The sequence below is a fragment of the Jatropha curcas genome, chromosome 5 (genome assembly GCF_041381405.1).
Source record: "Jatropha curcas cultivar XTBG-Jc1 chromosome 5, XTBG_Jcur_1.0, whole genome shotgun sequence".
NCBI classification, from domain to species: Eukaryota; Viridiplantae; Streptophyta; class Magnoliopsida; order Malpighiales; family Euphorbiaceae; genus Jatropha; species Jatropha curcas.
Window position 1 is genome coordinate 12,758,824 of NC_143155.1, and position 18,600 is coordinate 12,777,423.

Sequence of the window (18,600 nt, forward strand, 5' to 3'; positions counted from 1 at the left end):
TATTGGTTTTGTCATCATCATCAAAAAGGGGGAGAATGTTGGCTCAAGGGTCAAATATTTATCTCGAGATTTTGATGATTAATGCAAAACAAATAAATTTAAATTATATTATTTGTGCTAATAATATTTTTATGCAGATTATATATGAAAGGTAATAAATAAACAAGGCAAACTCCTACAGATTCAAGGATCGTGAAGGCTATTGAAAACCTTAGTGGTTAGATTTTTACAATTCATTGTAAGATAGAGAGAACATTCATTTTATAAGCACAAAATTAATTTCATCTCTCTTTGTCAAAAGGATTTTTCAAAAATAACTCTTTAAAAATCAAAAGCTTTTTCGTTCCTTGATTATCTTACCTAAAATGGAAGAGAACTTATCTCAATCATTTTTGGTAATAAATATCTTAGAAAAAGCCTATTTTATTTTTTTTAAAAACTATCTTCATAAAGGTTCGAAATTTATTCACTTACCTAAATTAAAGAGACTTTGTCTCAAACGATTTTGGTAATAAGAATAAATCGAATAAGATTTTTATGCTCTTCATTTTCAGAAACAAATTTTTAAAGAGATCCAAAATCTTGATTTTGTCTTCTTACCTAAACGAAAGAGATTCTATCTCAAATCGTTTTTGGTATATATTTAGTTCGAAAAATATTTTCTTTAAATTCTTATTTAACAAATTATTATTTTTAAAGGAAAGTTAGATTTTCTTTTATTCATTTACTAAAAACAAAGAATATTGACTCAAAAGATTTGGTAACAAAGATTTCCGTATCTTCTAAAAATGGAAAGTCAATATTCTGATTTGAAAAAGGGATTTCACTTTCTAAATACGGGATTCTCATCCCTCTCTATATAAGGCATTCTTTTCTTTAAAAGACGTGGGGAGAAAAGAGTTTTTAAGAATGTTCGTCCATTGATCATATTTTTTATCTCTCAAAACTTATTCTCAACCCCCTTTATTTCTTTTTATCTTAATACTTTACGTTTTATCTTTAAAAGAGAAAAGAAATTTTATAACAACTTCTTTTAAAAAACAGTTTTGTATTCTAAAATGATTTTCTAATCTTAAATACTATTTTTCCTATGTTTATATTTGCATTTCTGTCTGTCTATTTAGATTTTGTAATCTTTAGTAGACAGGTTTTCATTTGATAAACTTTTGTGTAATAGCTTCGGTGAAAAGCTATTATGAAATAGGTTATCAAGCGACCTTCTCCGTGAGAGAGATTCTAATGTCTTGATTGAGTTTCTGTTCTCTGCCAAAAACAGAAAGGGTTGAGATTAACTAGAATCTTTGGAAAATCTAGTGGGACAAAGGGTAGATCTAGGAGTTGATCTATTGCCTTGTACTGTTGGTTTGTCTCTTACCCTTGAAAGGAGATAACATTGTTGAGGATCTCAAGATGAGTCTTGGGGAGTGGATATAGGTGAGTTAGTGCTGAACCATTATAAATCACTGTGTTGATCTTTTTATTTTCTGAAGTTCTGCGTGATACTATTTTATTCACACTTCAGTTTATATTTTAGAAATGCTAAAGTTGTTAATGGTTTTGATGTTCTAAAACTGAAATAAGCTTTATCTTTTCTGAACATTAGAACTTTAGACTTCTGCTCAGTGAATGTACCAAGTTCTAAATTGTTATTCTATTTTCAGTATATTTCACTACTTGGGTTTCTAATTAGTTTTCTAATCTTGATTGAAGCTTTGTGAAGCAGTTCAGATTTCAATAACTGTTTCTCACATAGTCTTTTATATTTATCTAAACTTTATGAGGAAGTTCTAAACATAATAGCTTTCCTTCATAAAGCGGTTTTTGATATTATATAATATATTGTGAAGCAGTTCTAATCAATAACTGTACTTTGCAAAGTCTTTCTATTTTCTGCATAAGGGCATCATGAGGAAGTTCTAATCAATAACTTATTCTCACAAGTGCATTACTTTTCCGCTGCTATAGAATTCTAAATTTGTTTTTAAAGTTAAATTTTTATTTTTAGAAAACCCAATTCACTCCCCCTCTTGGGTTGTGCCATACATATTCGGGACCCACAAATAGGACACTTTCCCCTCATTTTCAAGGACCTCTTGTTGCTTGATCGAGCACTTCTCAAGCATCAATGACTCTCACTCTCCCTTGAACAATTCTAAGGCTATATAACTTGCTCTTCTTCCTTAGTTGAGTTTAAGGCCCAACTTGGTACTCGAGAGTCGATCTTTTCGACTCTCACTCACACTTTGATTTTCCACAGACCAAAGCTACTAGTTAATTAATTTATTATTAATTGATTTAAGAATTAATTAATAATCTGTTAATTAACAATATTATAAGTATTACACTAGGGGTCCTTGTGCCTGTCCTTTGCTTATTTGGAGGAAGACTCAACCTCTTTGGTCATTTTCCATCATGGAGCTTCGCAACCGCACGCTTGCACCACCTGACCTTTCGACCCCGCAACCTAAGTTATAAACACTTAAACTCAATCTTTGTCAATTATGCCTGATCTTTCTAGCACCTTATCAACTGCCAAGCCCGACCTGTCTGGCACATAACATGCTTTGAAGCCCGGTCCGTTCGGCAAAATCACAAAACTAGTTTTCAACCAAGCTTCGTCTGCCAGGCACACCCTTTAAAGCCCACTCCACCGAGTGACACCTTCAAAACCCTACCATCCTAATCGATGGTAGAACTTCGTGCACCCTGATCCTAATACAAACGAGGTACGACAGCATACCTACAGATTCCAACCTAGGTAGCCGGCCCCCGACCAAACTGACCGATCGGGATTTAGGGTAATGTGTTGCATGACCTAGAATCCTAGATGAACAAGGCTATAGTCGGACTTTCCTTTGAATTAAACATTTATTATTATTGTTATTGCTTTCAATGCACTATATTTTTTACATTGCCATGCATTATTAGTATGCTCATGCATCGATAAACTGGCATTCATGCAAAATAATATTTTGATTTCTCAATTAAGTATCCAAACCGTTGATTCATTTCGAAAGAAGCTGAAAACTTAGTCCTCAAACCCAATGATTCGAGGCTAGTGTATTTTATCCAGAAAGGCAACTGAAAATGGAGTCCATCATGGGGTTTTTTCCTTAATCTTTTCCCCGAAAACAAAAAGAAATTAAGATGGTGACTCTATCACACCATACACCTGTCAAAGTGCTCCAAAGAGCCAACCCGACATCACTTAAGCACTAAACCGAGCCACAATCTAACTAATCAATCTAAACATCTAATCAACCAACCAAAAGGAACCATAAGGAGTTCCTTCCAGTTTCCATGACGAACCGACCAATGGGCCCGATCGGATCAAAGGACTCCATCATTTAGACATCCTTTCCCTTGGTGCTCAGTTGGGGACGCATAGAAGAATATTCAAAATTGGTGTTGATTTCTTTTGCTCAAAAGGTATTTGTGAGTCCATAACTTAGATTTATGTTTTGTGTCCCTCTTTAGTTTGCCTTTATATTATGCATATGCTATTTATATGGCTTTCATTGCGTGATTTTTCCATCACATATAAATGTCATTATCAAGTGAGCCATATAGATAGGTTGTAACCACATCCATTAAATGCATTTCAAGTTTTTGATGCACTATTAAACTGATAAGGTACCGAAAAGTAATTGCATCCATAACAGGAGAATACGTTTCTTCATAATCAATATCAGGTCTTTATGAAAATCCTTGTGCCACATGGTGCACCTTGTACCTTGTAATTTGATTATGCTCATTTCGTTTTTGCAAAACACCTATTTGTATCCGATCGGTTTAACACCCTTTGGTGTTTGGACTACTGGTCCAAAAACTTCACGTTTAGCAAGTGAATTTAATTCAGATTGAATTGCATCTTTCCATTCTGGCTAATCATGCCTTTGTTGACATTCTTTAAAAGATTGGGGCTTAATATCTTCATTATTTTTCACAACATCAAGTGCAACCTTATAAGCAAAACCATCATCAATTACAATTGTCACTCAATTTAGATTTCATGTATTGACAAAACATATTGATTTTTCCTCATTTTCTTGATGTTCATGTAAATGATTTTCTTCAGGAATATCATCATGAGCAATAATTTCTTGATCCATTTCATTTGATTTTTTAATAGTGCTACTAGGATTATTTGATGTTTTCTTCCTTCTAGGATTTTTATCTTTAGAACCCAATGGTCTACCATGCTTTTGGCGTACATTAGATTCATTAACAATAGCACCAGTGGATGGTCTTGCAAGGACATCAATTCGAACTGGAACATTAGCAGCTGAAATATATTATTTGATTATTTGTTTCAAAATCAGTAAATGTGTCTGGCATTTGATTTGCTATTCTTTGTAAATTAATGATCTTTTCAACTTCTTGCTCACATATAGCTGCACGAGGATTAAGATGATATGAAGATGAAGCTTTCTATTCAAGTTCCCTTTTTATTTCCTTTTTCTCTCCTCCCCTAATTCTGAAAAATTGTTTTATCAAATTGACAGTCAACAAAAGGAGCTGCAAATAAATCTCCTATCAATGGTTCAAGGTAATGAATAATAGAGGGCGATTCATAGCCAACATATATTCCTAACCTTCTTTGAGGATCCATTTTGGTACGTTTTGGTGATGCTAGTGGCATATATATAGCACATCCAAAAATTCTTAAATGAGAAATATTCGGTTCATGACCACAAGCCAATTGTAGTGGGGTGAATTGATGATAATTTGTTGGCCTAAGACAAATAAGTGCTGCTGCATGAAGAATATCATGGCCCCAAATAGAAGTTGGTAATCTTGTTCTCATAAGCAATGGTCTTGCTATAAATTGGAGACATTTAATGAATGACTCTGCTAGGCCATTTTGTGTATGAACATGTGCTACATGATGTTCAATAATTATTCCAATTGATAAACAATATTCATTAAAAGTACGAGATGAGAATTTTGCGACATTATCATGGCAAATAGATTTAATTTGATGATCTAGAAACTCAGCCCATAATCGAATTATTTGTGCAAGTAATCTCGCAAATGTCATGCTGTGAGATGATAATAAGCATACATGTGACCATCTTGAAGATGCATCTATTAGGACCATAAAATATCTAAATTGTCCACTAGGTGAATTTATAGGTCCACAAATATCCCCTTGGATAAGTTCTAAAATGCAAGTGATTCATTTCCACCCTTGGTTGGTGATGGTCTAGTGATTAATTTTCCTTGATAACAAGTAGCACAAGAAAAATCATCATTTGTAAGAATCTTCTAGTTCTTTAAAGGATGACCATATGAATTATTAATTATTCTTCTCATCATTATGGATCCAGGATGTCCTAATCGATTATGCTAAAGTATAAAAATGTTTGGATCAGTAAACTTCTGGTCTACAATAGAATGTGTCTCAATTGTACTAATTTTTGTATAGTACAAGCTAGAGGATAAAATTGGTATTTTTTTTCCCATACACATTTCTTTCTTGAGACATTACCAGTAATGCAAAGATATTTAACATTTATTTCATTTAGGCATGGCCACGGTTCTGGAACCACTGCTTCCGGTTTCGGATCAGAACCGAAAATTTCCAGTTCCGGTTCCAGTTTGGAACCGAACGGTTCCGATTCCGGTTTTGGTTCCTTAACAGTTCCAAAACCTACGGTTACGGTCGGTTCTCGAACCGATTTTTCGGCGAATCGCATAATTTTAAATTTTAAATTTTGAAAATCGATTTTCAAAATTTAAAAATTTGTGAAATTTATTTCTAAAAAAAAATACACTTAAAAAATTAAAAATGCTTCAATTAAATTTTTTTTTTTTGGTTGAAAAGACTTGAACTTAATTATTTAAAAAAAAAAAGTTTTCCACTAAATTTATTTTTTGTTTAAAAAAGTTAGAACATAAATTTTTTTTTCAAAAAAAAAAGGGCTTGAACTTAATTTTTTTTAAAAAAATTAAGTTACCTACATATCCTCTCGAGGTTTAGAGGAATCAAAGCCCACATAGTCTTACTTATCTTGTAGCAATTTCACCACTTTTACCTTATTCGTTATTTCCACTACCGGTTGATGTTCCCGTTGAGGACCCATCATAAAGATCATATAAATCTTCATTTTCTTTTAGATTTTCTTGTGCTCTTAGTTCAGTCTTGCTCCAATCATCCACGCATGATTGTGCTTCTAGTGAATCGGGTGTCATAAGAGATTGTGTTTCATCAAGTATGTTTCCTTGACTAAAAGCTTGTTCAACAGCAACAGTGGAGACCAAAGCTGCTAAAACTTGTTTTGCAATTAAAGAAAGTATTGGGAATGTATTGGCGTGACAATTCCACTAATCTAAAATTGAAAAATTATTATCTGCATAATCATCACCAAACTCGAAAGAAGTGGTTAGATAATTATCAAATTCAGAAAAAGAACCAGGTTCCCTTGGTCTTTTTTGTCTTTGAAGTAAAATGCATTCAGCAACACCAACACAACTTACCCTTTGAGTTGGAAATTATTGATTATTGAATTGAGAAGAATTAGAAGTAGATGAACTAGAAAATTGAACAAATTCACCATATAATTCTATAATATTTTGTCTAACTTCATGCAATACTACATTTATATTAACACTATCTTCTATATCAAGATTTAATAATTCATAATAAATAGTCAAATATTCACATAAAATATCAACTTTACATCTAGGATCAAATACAATAGCAACAAGATAAAAGAGTGGTATATTTTTAAAATAAGATAATCATTTTTTTTTTTCATTGGAAAAACACAATCTTTTAATATAAAATCATTTTCAAATTCTTGGAGTGCACTAACAACATTAATACACATAGGTAAAAATAAATGAGATGTGGGATAATAAACCCCACTAAATTTATAAGTAGCATCATTAAAAATTTTTAAAATATCTAACATTTTTGCACAAATATCCCAATTTTGTGGATATAAATTAATTTCTTCAACATTATTAGTAATAAAAATGCACAACAATTCTTTGTACGAAAAGACTCGTTTAATAATTTATATGTTGAATTCCAACGAGTTAGGACATCCCTTAGAAAATGTTTTGGTCTTTTATTATTTTCCTTACAAAATTTAGCCCAACTTTTCATCACTTGGGGATGTCCCCATAAATAAGAAATAGCTTTTCTAATTGGAGAAATATAAGATTCAAGAATTTTTAAACCATCTTGTATACATAAATTTATAACATGGCAAGCACATCTTATGTGAAAAAAATTTTCCACCAATATTTGGTTCACAAATATTTTTAAGTTTAATAATTGATTTAGTGTTAGCAGAAGCATTATCAAATGAAATTGAAAAAAATTTTTTTGTCAACTTATATTCATCTAAAATTGAAACAATTATTTTATAAATATTATTTGCAATATGTTTATCATCAAAAGCAAGAAATGCAATATGTTTATCATCAAAAGCATGCAATGCAATAATTCTTTTTTGAATTTTCCAATCATTATCAATCCAATTACATGTAATGCCCATATAAAAATGCATTTGTCAATGATCACTCCAAATATCACTACAAAAAAATGCCATTTTGCGATCGACAAATCAGTCGCAAAACGCAAGAAATCAGTCGCTAATCAAACTTAGCGACTGATCACAATCTGTCGCAAAAGTGCTCGTCGCAAAATATTTTGCGACCGATGAACTAATCGATCGCAAATTAGAGACCGAAAAATAAAAAATTCGGTCGCAAAATTTGGTCGTGTTTTCCTTTTGAAACACTGTCGCAAATTGGTCACAGAAACAGTCTGTCGCAATTATGAAATGTGGTTGCAAATCGGTTGATTTAAAGTTTATATTTTTGGTTGCAGTTCGGTCGCAAATTCGTCGCAAAATACAAAAAAAAATAAATATTATTATAAAACCATATTTTTTTGCACCTGTGAAAATTGGCATATATATATATATATATATATATATATATATATATATATATATATATATATATATATCACAAACGCAATCCAAAAACAATATAAAAATGTAATTGTTAATGTAGTTAATGTACTGAACAAAATTTCAAAAAATAATTGGAAAGCTAAAAGGTCTAAAATCAAATCTACGCGGTTGGTCATCTGCACGATCCAATGTTGAATCGCCGGGAGGAGTACTTGCTGGATGTGGTATAGTGTCGGCAGGGGTGACCAAGGTATCGTCTGCAGCATCGGGATCAGGAGACGGTAGTGGCTGCTACTGAGATGTCGAAACATTTCGATCTGTAGCAGGCGCAAGATCAGAGGAAGAAGTACCAACACCGGGCTGACTGGACAGCCGCATGACATGCGCTCTAAGTTCTGCAATCTGTCTCTCCTGCTCACCAACACATGCCCGTAATGCAATAAACTCATCGGCACTGTGCTCAGGCTGTGGTCCTGCGCTAGCTACGGAAGCGTGAAATGCTGAGCCGCTGTAAAACTGTGATGCCTGAGACCCGATGCCATATACCTTCCTCTTCTTCTCGCCCCCTGTAGCCTCGAGATAAAGTGCTACCTCATCAATTCTTGACTGAGCTTCAGATTCAGCTTGAGAAGAAACAAGACGCTCCCGAGCTGTAGTATAGTTCTCCTGAAAACAAAAAATTAATTAATCAATGCAGTTGTAAGCTTTATTATATTGAACTTTGTACATCTTCGCAACGACTAGAGGTTAAATGTAAATATTCTTCAGTGTTACTTACATTGACGCTCACCGCACGTCTGTCAACAAACGTATTAAGATCGTGGTCCTTCATGTGAGTGTATGTAAACACCTCAATCGATGTGGGCTCACGACCAAATTTTTCAGCCTATAATGAATTTTTATGCATGATATATTAATATAGTGTCCTTTCATTAAACATCGGTTTCATATACTATGACTAGTTGACTCATTAATAATCGAGTTGTCTTTATAGTAGATATTGATCTGCCTGTGTGTCGAGAAGGTCCTGCTCCATCACCGCCAGTCTCACTGCGCCTGTTTTGTGCAAATATCTCCCGCTTTCTCTTGAATGCAGGATCCTCCCAAGCCTTTTGCCAGCTCTCCCATATCTCTTGAGACACGCACTACTGCTTCTTACCGCTTTTTCGCATCCTATAGGTGAAGTCAGCATATCGATCAGCACTTAACTTCTCCCAAGCCACTTTCAGCATAGCCGTAATCGCCTCGTCCCATACGAAATGCTTCTACAAAAATGAAAAATAAAATTTCAATAAAAAGAGGTATCTTGATTAATTGCAAACATTGAATGATGATATAACTTAAACCGAAGAGTACTTGAAACTCTTCCCAATAAAAGTATCTCACCTCTTGTGGTACGGCATCCCATGTGTATCCTTCTTTATGAAGTTGTAGCTTGATTATCCTCATAATTTGCCTCGATGCTCGAGAGGATAGATATATGCTGAGAAAAAAAACACAAGTGAAATATAATTAGACGAAAGCATCAAAATCTAAACAAAATCAAGTATAGTGGAAAAAGTGAATAAGTACTTATTGTCCCGCTACCAAACTGAGGTTGTTACATGGATCTGATGAAGCTACAAAAGAAGTGAAAATGCATCAAATGTAGATAAATAATTAATATATAATTGAAATGACAGTAATGACATTTATGATTACCTTGTACAGTAGGTGACTGTGCAGCTGGTGAAGACTGTACTGGTCCAGAAACTGGGGTAGAAGAGGAAGGAATAGAAAGAAGTGATGGCGGCAGTACTGGCTGCTGAGCAGAGGATGAAGCCCCAGACGTACCTGAAGAAGAAGGAGGGATAGTCCCTCCTCGTCCACGGGTACTGCGTCCTAGGCCACGACCTCCACGCGAACCACTGCCGGATGCGTATGAATCAAACGCTCTGCCTCTAGCCATCTGTACTGCAGATATCAGAACCTAGATAAGTATGTATACAATTATATGAATTGTAGAACATGTGGTAAATATGAGTAAAGAAAGTGAATAACATTGAAATTCTTCATTAATAATATTATATATACATTTATCAATTTGTAACAGCAATTCATTTTTCATACACATTGACGGTGGTAGATTATATGGTGTGACAATGACAGGCCATGATGAATATTGTTGTCTTGATTGGCCAAACGGCAGAAACCCATCAGTACAAAGTCCCAATCTCACATTTCTCATATCAGCAACAAACACTGGATGATTGTTATCAAAATGTTTCCAGGCTTCAGAGTCTGACGGATGAGTCATTATACCATCCTTATATTCATGCAAAGCATGTCATCTCATGTGTTCAGCTGTCGCCTTAGATGCATATAACCTTTGAAGGTGAGGAACAAGAGGGAAATAATACATCTTCTTGAAAGCCTTCTCTCTTTGTACTCTACCAGTCCCTTGACCCCATCGTTGATATCTTGGAAGATTACCAAACTTGCATTCTCTGAATTCGGAATCAAGGCCCCAGTATATCATACAATTATTACGATAATAATCAATCTTTTCCACGAGTAGTTCCAATCCCCGAACTAATTTTTTTGTCCGGTAAAAATTATCAACCATTGAATGGCCTTTAGGCAACATTTCTTTTGCTAACTGCACAAAATCATCGTAACACCTTTCTGAAAAATGGTGTTCTACTTTCATGTGCAGTAATCATGCCACAACAGATAAAACTAAATGATTCTTGCATCCAGGCCACAATTCACTGTTAGTTGCACTTAGCATGTCAAACAATTATTGTGCTGCGTAGTTTGACGATTCCTCCATATTATCCCAATGACATTCTACTCTACTTGCATCGATTACCATGTCATTGCATTGATTACCATACTGAAATTGATAAGGCTGACCTTCTAAACTTACCGGAATAGAGTGGCTTGACCCAATGGAAACTCGAGGTTTACCATGATGTATCCATTCGTAATAATTTTCTGCGAACCTATTTTTGCATAAATGAAGTTTAATTGTATCGATATCTAAGAAGGCTCTATTTCAACACTTCTTGTGATTACATGGACACCTCAACTTATTACCATCCATACAACTGGGATTACCAACTGCAAACTGTATGAACGCCTCCAATCCTTGCAAGAACTCTTGTCTTAATATCCCATTGACCTCGTACCTCCAGTACATCCAATCTCGATTAGTCCGCATTTTTTTACCTAATTAACACTGTGTTTATAAAGTGCAAATTATATGTAATTGCATTAGTCTAAATCATCCTTAAAACATGCCAAATGTAATGTTCAATTTACACTTCTAACTTACTAAGGTTATTTCTATAATAAGGGTAACTATATATAATTGTAAACTGACTAAGTTCATTTATTCAATACTAAGGTTATATGTATTTCTATATATATATAAACTTACTATAATATCAGTAAGTGTACTATTCCACATATTCAATTTTTTTAAAAAAAAAATTTGGCAGCACTTAGGCACAACACAATCAAATCTCAAATAAAAACACACTTCAATAAACACTTCTATATCATACCAACATTCTCCAAGGGCAAAATGGCCACTACTAGGCCTCCAACATCTCACGCATGATTCATTTCATTACAAAAAAAAAAAAAAAGAAGAATAATAACAACAATAATAACAAATAAAATGCATTATTTTATAATTACAAAAAAACAAATATGTTTATTTGTCATTTATTTTAGTTTCTTCAATAATGTTTATTTGTCATTTATTTTAGTTACGCAATAATGTTTATTTGTCATTTATTTTAGTTACACAATTATATTTATTTACTTACACATATATTAATAGATTTATTTCTTTTTCGAACATTAATTAATAAGATGTAATTTTTAATTTTTCACTTTACTTTCACTAACGATACAAAAGGATGTTCTTCAACTTTAATTTTACTAAGAATTTGGAAAGTATTTAGAAATAAGTAGCAAATAACATGAGAATTTTTTATTATGTTTTTTTTATTATTTAGATATATTTCAATATTTAAAAAAAATCGGCAGAACTTCAACACAACAAAATCAAATCTCAAATCGAAACACACTTCAATAAACACTTCTATATCATACCAATATTCTGCAAAAGCAAAATAGCCACTACTAGGCCTCCAATGCAAAAGCATCATTCATTTCATAACAACAAAAAAAAAATATGAATAATAACAACAATAATAACAAATAAAATAAAATGGATTATTTCATAATTACAAAAAAACGAATAAGTTTATTTGTCATTTATTTTAGTTACACAATTATGTTTATTTGTCATTTATTTTAGTTACACAACTATATTTGTTTACTTACACATATATTAATTGATTTAGTTCTTTTTTTAACATTAATTAATAACACGCAATTTTTTATTTTTCAATCATTAATTCAACACCAACTAAAATTTTAAAATTGCATTACATAAAATTACATTGATTAAATTACATATATAATTTTGCCTAAATTATTAAAAATTCCAAATTATCATTACAATATCAAATTTTCTTTTTTCCAATTTTATCATTCTTTTCAATAAGACACACAATGCATAATACCAACTAAATCAAAACTACAACAACTAAAAAAACTAAATAACAATTTATTTTGTCATTCAACTACAACAATAACAAAAGAAATAGAACAACATAAAAAAAAACGAAAACGGAAAAAAAAAAAAATACAAACGTACCTGAACTGACGACCGCGAACGACGAGGAGAAGGGATCCTCAGGCGACCAGCATTGCAAGGGAGCGGAGAAGGAGGCATCAAGCAGTTGGGAGCGGCATGGCAACAGGCTGGGACGGCGCTGCGAACGGAGGAGGAGAAGAGAAGAGGAGAAGAAAGAAGAAGAAGAAAGAAGAAGGAGGGCGTCCGCTGGGTTTAAAGCCCTAAAATTTGCGATCGACCTATCGGTCGCAAATTTTATTAAAATCAGTCGCAATTTTTAACTCTACGACGTCGTTTTACTTTGCACCGAAATTGCGACCAATTTGCGACCCAAGAAGTCGGTTGCAAAGCATCAGTAGCAAATCGGTCGCAAATCCTTCCAAGAATTTGGTGCTGATTTTGAAGTGCGCAATGTTGCGATGGAATGATACCTAGTTGCAAATCGGTCGCAAAATCAGTCCCAAGTCCATCTTAAACTAGTCACAAAATGGAAAACAAACTGGCGAGAATTATTAGCGCTATCATTAGTGACTGCTTCAGTATCGGTCGCAAATCCATCTCAAAATCTGTCGTTGTTTGGTCGCAACTTGGTCGCAATGTATTCATGATCACAGTCATCACAATCGGTCGCAAATCGATCGCAAAATTACGACCGATTTGTGTCGGTCGCAATTATCGATCGCAAAACCGCGATTTTTTTGTAGTGTATCACAACAAATTGAAACACGAATTTTCATTTCAGAAAATAAAAGCTCTAACTCTTTTTTTCCTTTTTTATATAAAGAAATAATAGTTCGTTTTTACAGTATTTCTTGGCACACTTTTAGCTGAAGGATTTAAAGCTTTTTGACAATATTGATTAAAACATAATTTTTCACCAAAACTAAAAGATAAATGTTCCATAGAAATCATTTTTGCTAATTCTTCTTTTCGTTTTTTTTTTCAGAATATTGAAATAAAGAAATGTTAGAAGAGGCGTACCCGAAAATTTGTGTTTGAGACTGATCAACTCTTATTTTTGTTGGATGTTTTGTCTCCAAATGCTTCCAAAATGATCCATAGCCGCCCGATTGTTTAAATTTATAAGATTTCACAATAATTGCAAATTACATCAAACGTTTTGTCACCTTTGAATTTTTTCGTGAAATGAATGGCGAATATGTTAGAACTTTGTCTTGCTCTTCAAAAAAATTGTGTACCTTGCTCTTGCTCTTTCTCTTCCTCTTGTTGTAATTGCTCATTATTAAATTCAGATTCTTGAGTTGGAATTGTGAATACTCAAATTTTGAGGCTCAAAAAGCATGTTTTTCCGGACTGCAAACAGTCCGGCCAGACCAGAGGCCGTTCGAAAAGTTCACCGAAAGTATGCCAATATGGTACTTGAAACGTTCGAAAAATTACGAGGATCGCAGAACTGGTCCCGAAATATTTTTTGGAGGTACGGAACTCCCGAAAAAGCCTTCGGAATGATAGACTAGAAAGTGGACAAGCCACGACGGCGGCGGCGGCCGCTGGCCACGGCGGCAGCCGCCGCCCTCTAGCCCGGGTTTTCCCTATAAATACAGCCCCGGTGCGACTTTTTTACTCACTCGGTCTGTGTTGACGGATGTTCTCTTCTCCCCTACGCTCCTTGCGGTTCTTTTACTGCTTTTCTGCATTTAGTGTAGGCTTTTATTATTCTGCTGTTGTGATACTAGGTCACTTAATTGAATAAATTTTAATTAATATTCCCCAAACGAGGAGCTTAATCCGGAGTTTTCAAGCTGAAGCTAAGAAGCGGCCGTCGATTAACTCAGGTAATAAACGAAACTCTGCCTGTTTAATTTCAGCATAATTTCTCTTCTACTCCAATTCTGATTTAAACTGCTGCATAAATGCATTCACGTCATCGATTTGGCAAATAAACTGCCTCAATTAAATATGATTAAGCTTAAATGCCCGGTTAATAAATAATCGTGGTGTTAAAGCCTAAATCCGACAATATTGGCTTAAGTATCTAGTCAATTAATGACTATGGTATAATTGCCTTTATTTCGAACAATACTGCTTAGGTCCAATTAATCAATAATTGTAGCTAAAAGTCTTAATCAATCACGTTTTTTGGCAACAAATTGTCTACAGTTTAATCAATCATATTTTGGCAACAAGTTGCCTAAATTACACATCAACTTTTGGTAAAATGCCTTGAATTAATCAATCTTTTGGCTAAAAGCCTTAAATCAATCATTTTGGCGACAATCGCCCAATCAACACTTTTGACAAACAAATTGCCTAAATCACATCAACTTTTGGCAACAAATTGCCTAAATCAATCTTTTTGGCTAAAAGCCTTAAATCAACACTTTTGGCAACAAATGCCTAAAACAACAAATCAATCAAACTTTGGCAAAATGCCTAAACAAAATGCACGAAGCATACACACACTCATGCATTAAGCATACCCATTCAAAGCCCTTTAAAAAAGGCCTATCGAACTACGTTGACTTTGATCTTCCATTCAAACGAAAGTACGTAGGCATGTTTGGGATTTAACCCCGAGCGGCAAGTCGAAATTACTTAAACATTTCATTGGTCCAATTACCTTGCAAAGCATTCATTCATCGGTTAGTTAATCAGCATGACATAGTCTCGGGATCCACCTCGGGTTCGTAGATTGTGCCTTAAACATTGGGATAATTAATCTAGTAATTAGGTTAATTAAAATTGGAGTCAACTTAGGGTTTTTTCTTAGTTTACCCTAAAATAATTAAACAAGGTGGCCACTCACACATTCATGTGCATTTCTGCCCTTAGTCATATTCATTATATGCCTATTTTTGGGGGGAGGGGTTCACAAGAATTTCCATATTTTCATTTGGACATCCCCCAAAATTAAATCGGTTGGAGTGAAATCGAAGATGTCGTTTGTAGTGATAGATGAATATTGTGTTTCTCCAATCTTTCCCTTGCTCTTAGCAGAATTTGAGTTTCTTCCACTTGCCATTATATGAAAATAATATATAATTTGGAAAATTGAACAAAAAAAATTAGAGAGAATAATTAGAGATTCTAAAGTAGAGAATAATAATATAGAGTAGAGTGTAGTAGAGAGAGTAGAAATTTTTGTGTGAGGAAATTGTAAATAGAATGGAATGAGGTATTTATAATAAATCCAAAAAATCATTTTTCTACAAATACCTTTGAAACTAGTCGTTATATAGCCGTTTATAGTTGTTGGGAGAGGTAATTAAGAGATTTCACTAAAAAATTAAAAAAAAAAAAAGGCTGCTGACAGTTTGTAACGGCCAGAACCACAAGTTCGATCGGTTCGAATCGACGGTTCAAACCGGCCGGAAAACCGACGGTACCATCCGGTTCCGACCGATTTTACGATTCCCAAAATATTAGAATCGTAACCAAACCGTATACCTCGGGTTCTGATTCTAGTTCGGACCAGTTCTGATTCCGATTGGTTTCGATTTCAGTTCGGACCGGTTTCGAACCACCGATTCCCGTTCTGGGAACCGTAGTATGGCCATGCCTAATTTCATTTATTGTCTCAATATGGTATCCATTTCGGCGAATATCTTTGAAACTCAATAAATTTCTTCGAGATTTAGAAGAAAACAATGCATTACGTACAACAAATTTTGTTTCCACAGATAGAAATATGGCGGCTCTTCTAGAGCCTTCAATTAAATTTGTACTACCTGATATTGTATTAATATTGGCTTTTTCCATAAGCAAATGAGAAAATTATTTTTATTTTTCAACATAGTATGCGTAGTTGCGCTGTCAATTAGACATATCTTCATCATTGAATTTTAATCCAAACAAAAATTTTGGAACATCCGTATTATCTTCAAAAGAAAGACGATGCACAATATATATGAGAAATATATAAAGTAAAATTACATATAAAATTTGACATAATAAAATAAAACATATAATATTATTTATATGACATGATAAAGAGTAAAATTTAAGAAATAACATGAAAATATTAAAAGAAAGCTAAACACACATAATAATATTGAATAATTAACTATCAATCTTATCACCAATCAAATGGTGAATCTTGCTATCAGGGTGTTCAAAAAAATTTGCCACATCCGGATTTGTTATATCAATCTTAACATCATCAGCATCTGAAACAAAATTTGTCTCTGCATTTTTGTCTTTCCTTTTTAATGAAGCTTGATAAAGATCGATTAAATGTTTTGGTGTACAACAGGTATGAGACCAATGCCCATTCGCACCAGACCTAAAGCAGAAGTCCTCTGAATTTTTATATGATATTGTTTCTTGTTTCTCATCTTTCTTTTTCCAATTTTGGTGGTGAGAATTTGATGAAGTACGGGTACGATCATTACGATTGTAATATATATTTCTTTCTCGACCACGATTATGGCCACAGCCACAGCCACAATTGAGACCATGACCTTTTCCATATGTAGTAAGCATAAACTCATGCGCTTTAGGGAATGGGGTAGTTTCATTCGGTCGACTTTCATGATTTTTCATTAAAAATTCATTATTTTGTTCAGCCACAAGAAGATATGAAATCAATTCAGAATATTTCTAAAAGCCTTTCTCTCGATATTGCTGATGCACGAGCAAATTTGAGGCATGAAAAGTGGAGAAAGTTTTTTCCGACATATCTTTATCAGTAATATTTTCTCCATAGAGTTTTAATTGAGAGGTTGTTCTAAACATAGCAAATTATCCTCACTAATTCATTTAAAATCTTGCAGCCTTAAGTGCATCCAATCATACCTTTCTTTTGAAAGAACAACCATTTTTTATGATCATACCTTTCTTTTAGATTATTCCACAGGACAAGAGGATCCTTAATATTTAGATATTCAACTTTCAATCCTTCATTGAGTTGGTGGCAAAGGAAAATCATTGCTTTGGCACGCTCTTGTTTCGATGCTTGATTTTCATTTTTAATGGTGTTTCTAAGACCCATTGCATCTAGGTGAATTTCAAAATTCAAAATCCATGACAGATAATTCATGCCCGAAATATCAAGGGCCACAAACTCAAGTTTTTGCAAGGTTTTCCATAGAGAAGAGAGAAGGAAGTAAATTTATTTTACCTTAAAGCTTTTTGAAATAGATGCGCAAAATGGTAGAGTCTTGTGCTGATAACGTGTTATAAAACCAAAATATTAATATGACAAATATTCGTAGAATAATAGTATGGAAAGAAAATTGAAAGAAGACAATAAAGAAAATTTCAGAAGAATTCATATTTCATTTCTATTCAAGTATATCTCTTTATATAAAGCGCCACTATTTATAGGCTCTAGATCATAAATATATTTATATGTTTCAAAAACATAATAGGATAATTAATATTCGTAACTATACAATTTAAGTGCTTTGGAAGTTACAGAATTTATGATATTGAATTGTACAATAAATTTTACCATAAAGGGCATAGCTTATGGAGAAGATATATAATTTCTTTAATAAACTTAATAAACATCCATTAAAGAATATAGCATTTATAACAATAATTATATTTTTATAAAGACTAATTTAATTCTTAACAGATGCAAAATTTAGATCTAAGAAAAAAAATATATTTAATTTATTATAATATTTTGGAGGGCAAATGTCACGCCCGCCTCTAACCTCCAGAGGAATTGTCTACTTTAGATCAAGCTAATTTCACCCTATATTGGATTGGCAAGACCCCCAAGTGAAATGGGGAACTTCCCATGTGGTCACCCATCCTAGGATTTCAGTTAGGCGAACACGCTTAATCCCAGAGTTCTTCCAACTCTCTAAGCCATTCCATCAAAAGGCACCTCTGATAATTAGTTTCGCCTTTTTTTATATATGATTTGATTCATTCTTGTGTCCTGCATTCCTTTACCCATAGCTAGTCTGCCATTCTAGATTCTAGCCATCTACCCACCCTCTTAGGATCACTTTGCTGGGTCGGGATGTTGTGAGCCCCCTTCCGAGCGCCATGGGAAAGATCCAG

At 33.5% G+C, this 18,600-nt stretch overlaps 1 protein-coding gene and 1 pseudogene across 1 annotated transcript; both read right to left on the reverse strand.

Annotated features, from left to right (window-relative positions):
- Positions 1 to 8,002: 8,002 nt before the first annotated feature.
- Positions 8,003 to 9,876, reverse strand: LOC149496234 (uncharacterized). The gene is made up of 5 exons (XM_089721968.1): positions 9,633 to 9,876; positions 9,504 to 9,550; positions 9,318 to 9,414; positions 8,710 to 9,196; positions 8,003 to 8,597 (listed from the first exon to the last, which is right to left on the reverse strand). Exons 4-5 carry the CDS (start codon positions 8,761 to 8,763, stop codon positions 8,223 to 8,225), a joined length of 429 nt encoding a protein of 142 aa, XP_089578094.1. The 5' UTR covers positions 8,764 to 9,196; positions 9,318 to 9,414; positions 9,504 to 9,550; positions 9,633 to 9,876; the 3' UTR covers positions 8,003 to 8,222.
- Positions 9,877 to 16,644: 6,768 nt separating this feature from the next.
- On the reverse strand, positions 16,645 to 17,657 carry LOC149496235 (uncharacterized; annotated as a pseudogene).
- Positions 17,658 to 18,600: the final 943 nt, after the last annotated feature.

Coding starts and splice junctions, on each gene's coding strand:
- LOC149496234 (XM_089721968.1), bottom strand. CDS start 8,763: ATGAAGGACCACGATCTTAATACGTTTGTTGACAGACGTGCGGTGAGC. Junction 8,598..8,709: donor GACGTGCGGTGAGCGTCAAT/GTAAGTAACACT, acceptor TTTTGTTTTCAG/GAGAACTATACTACAGCTCG.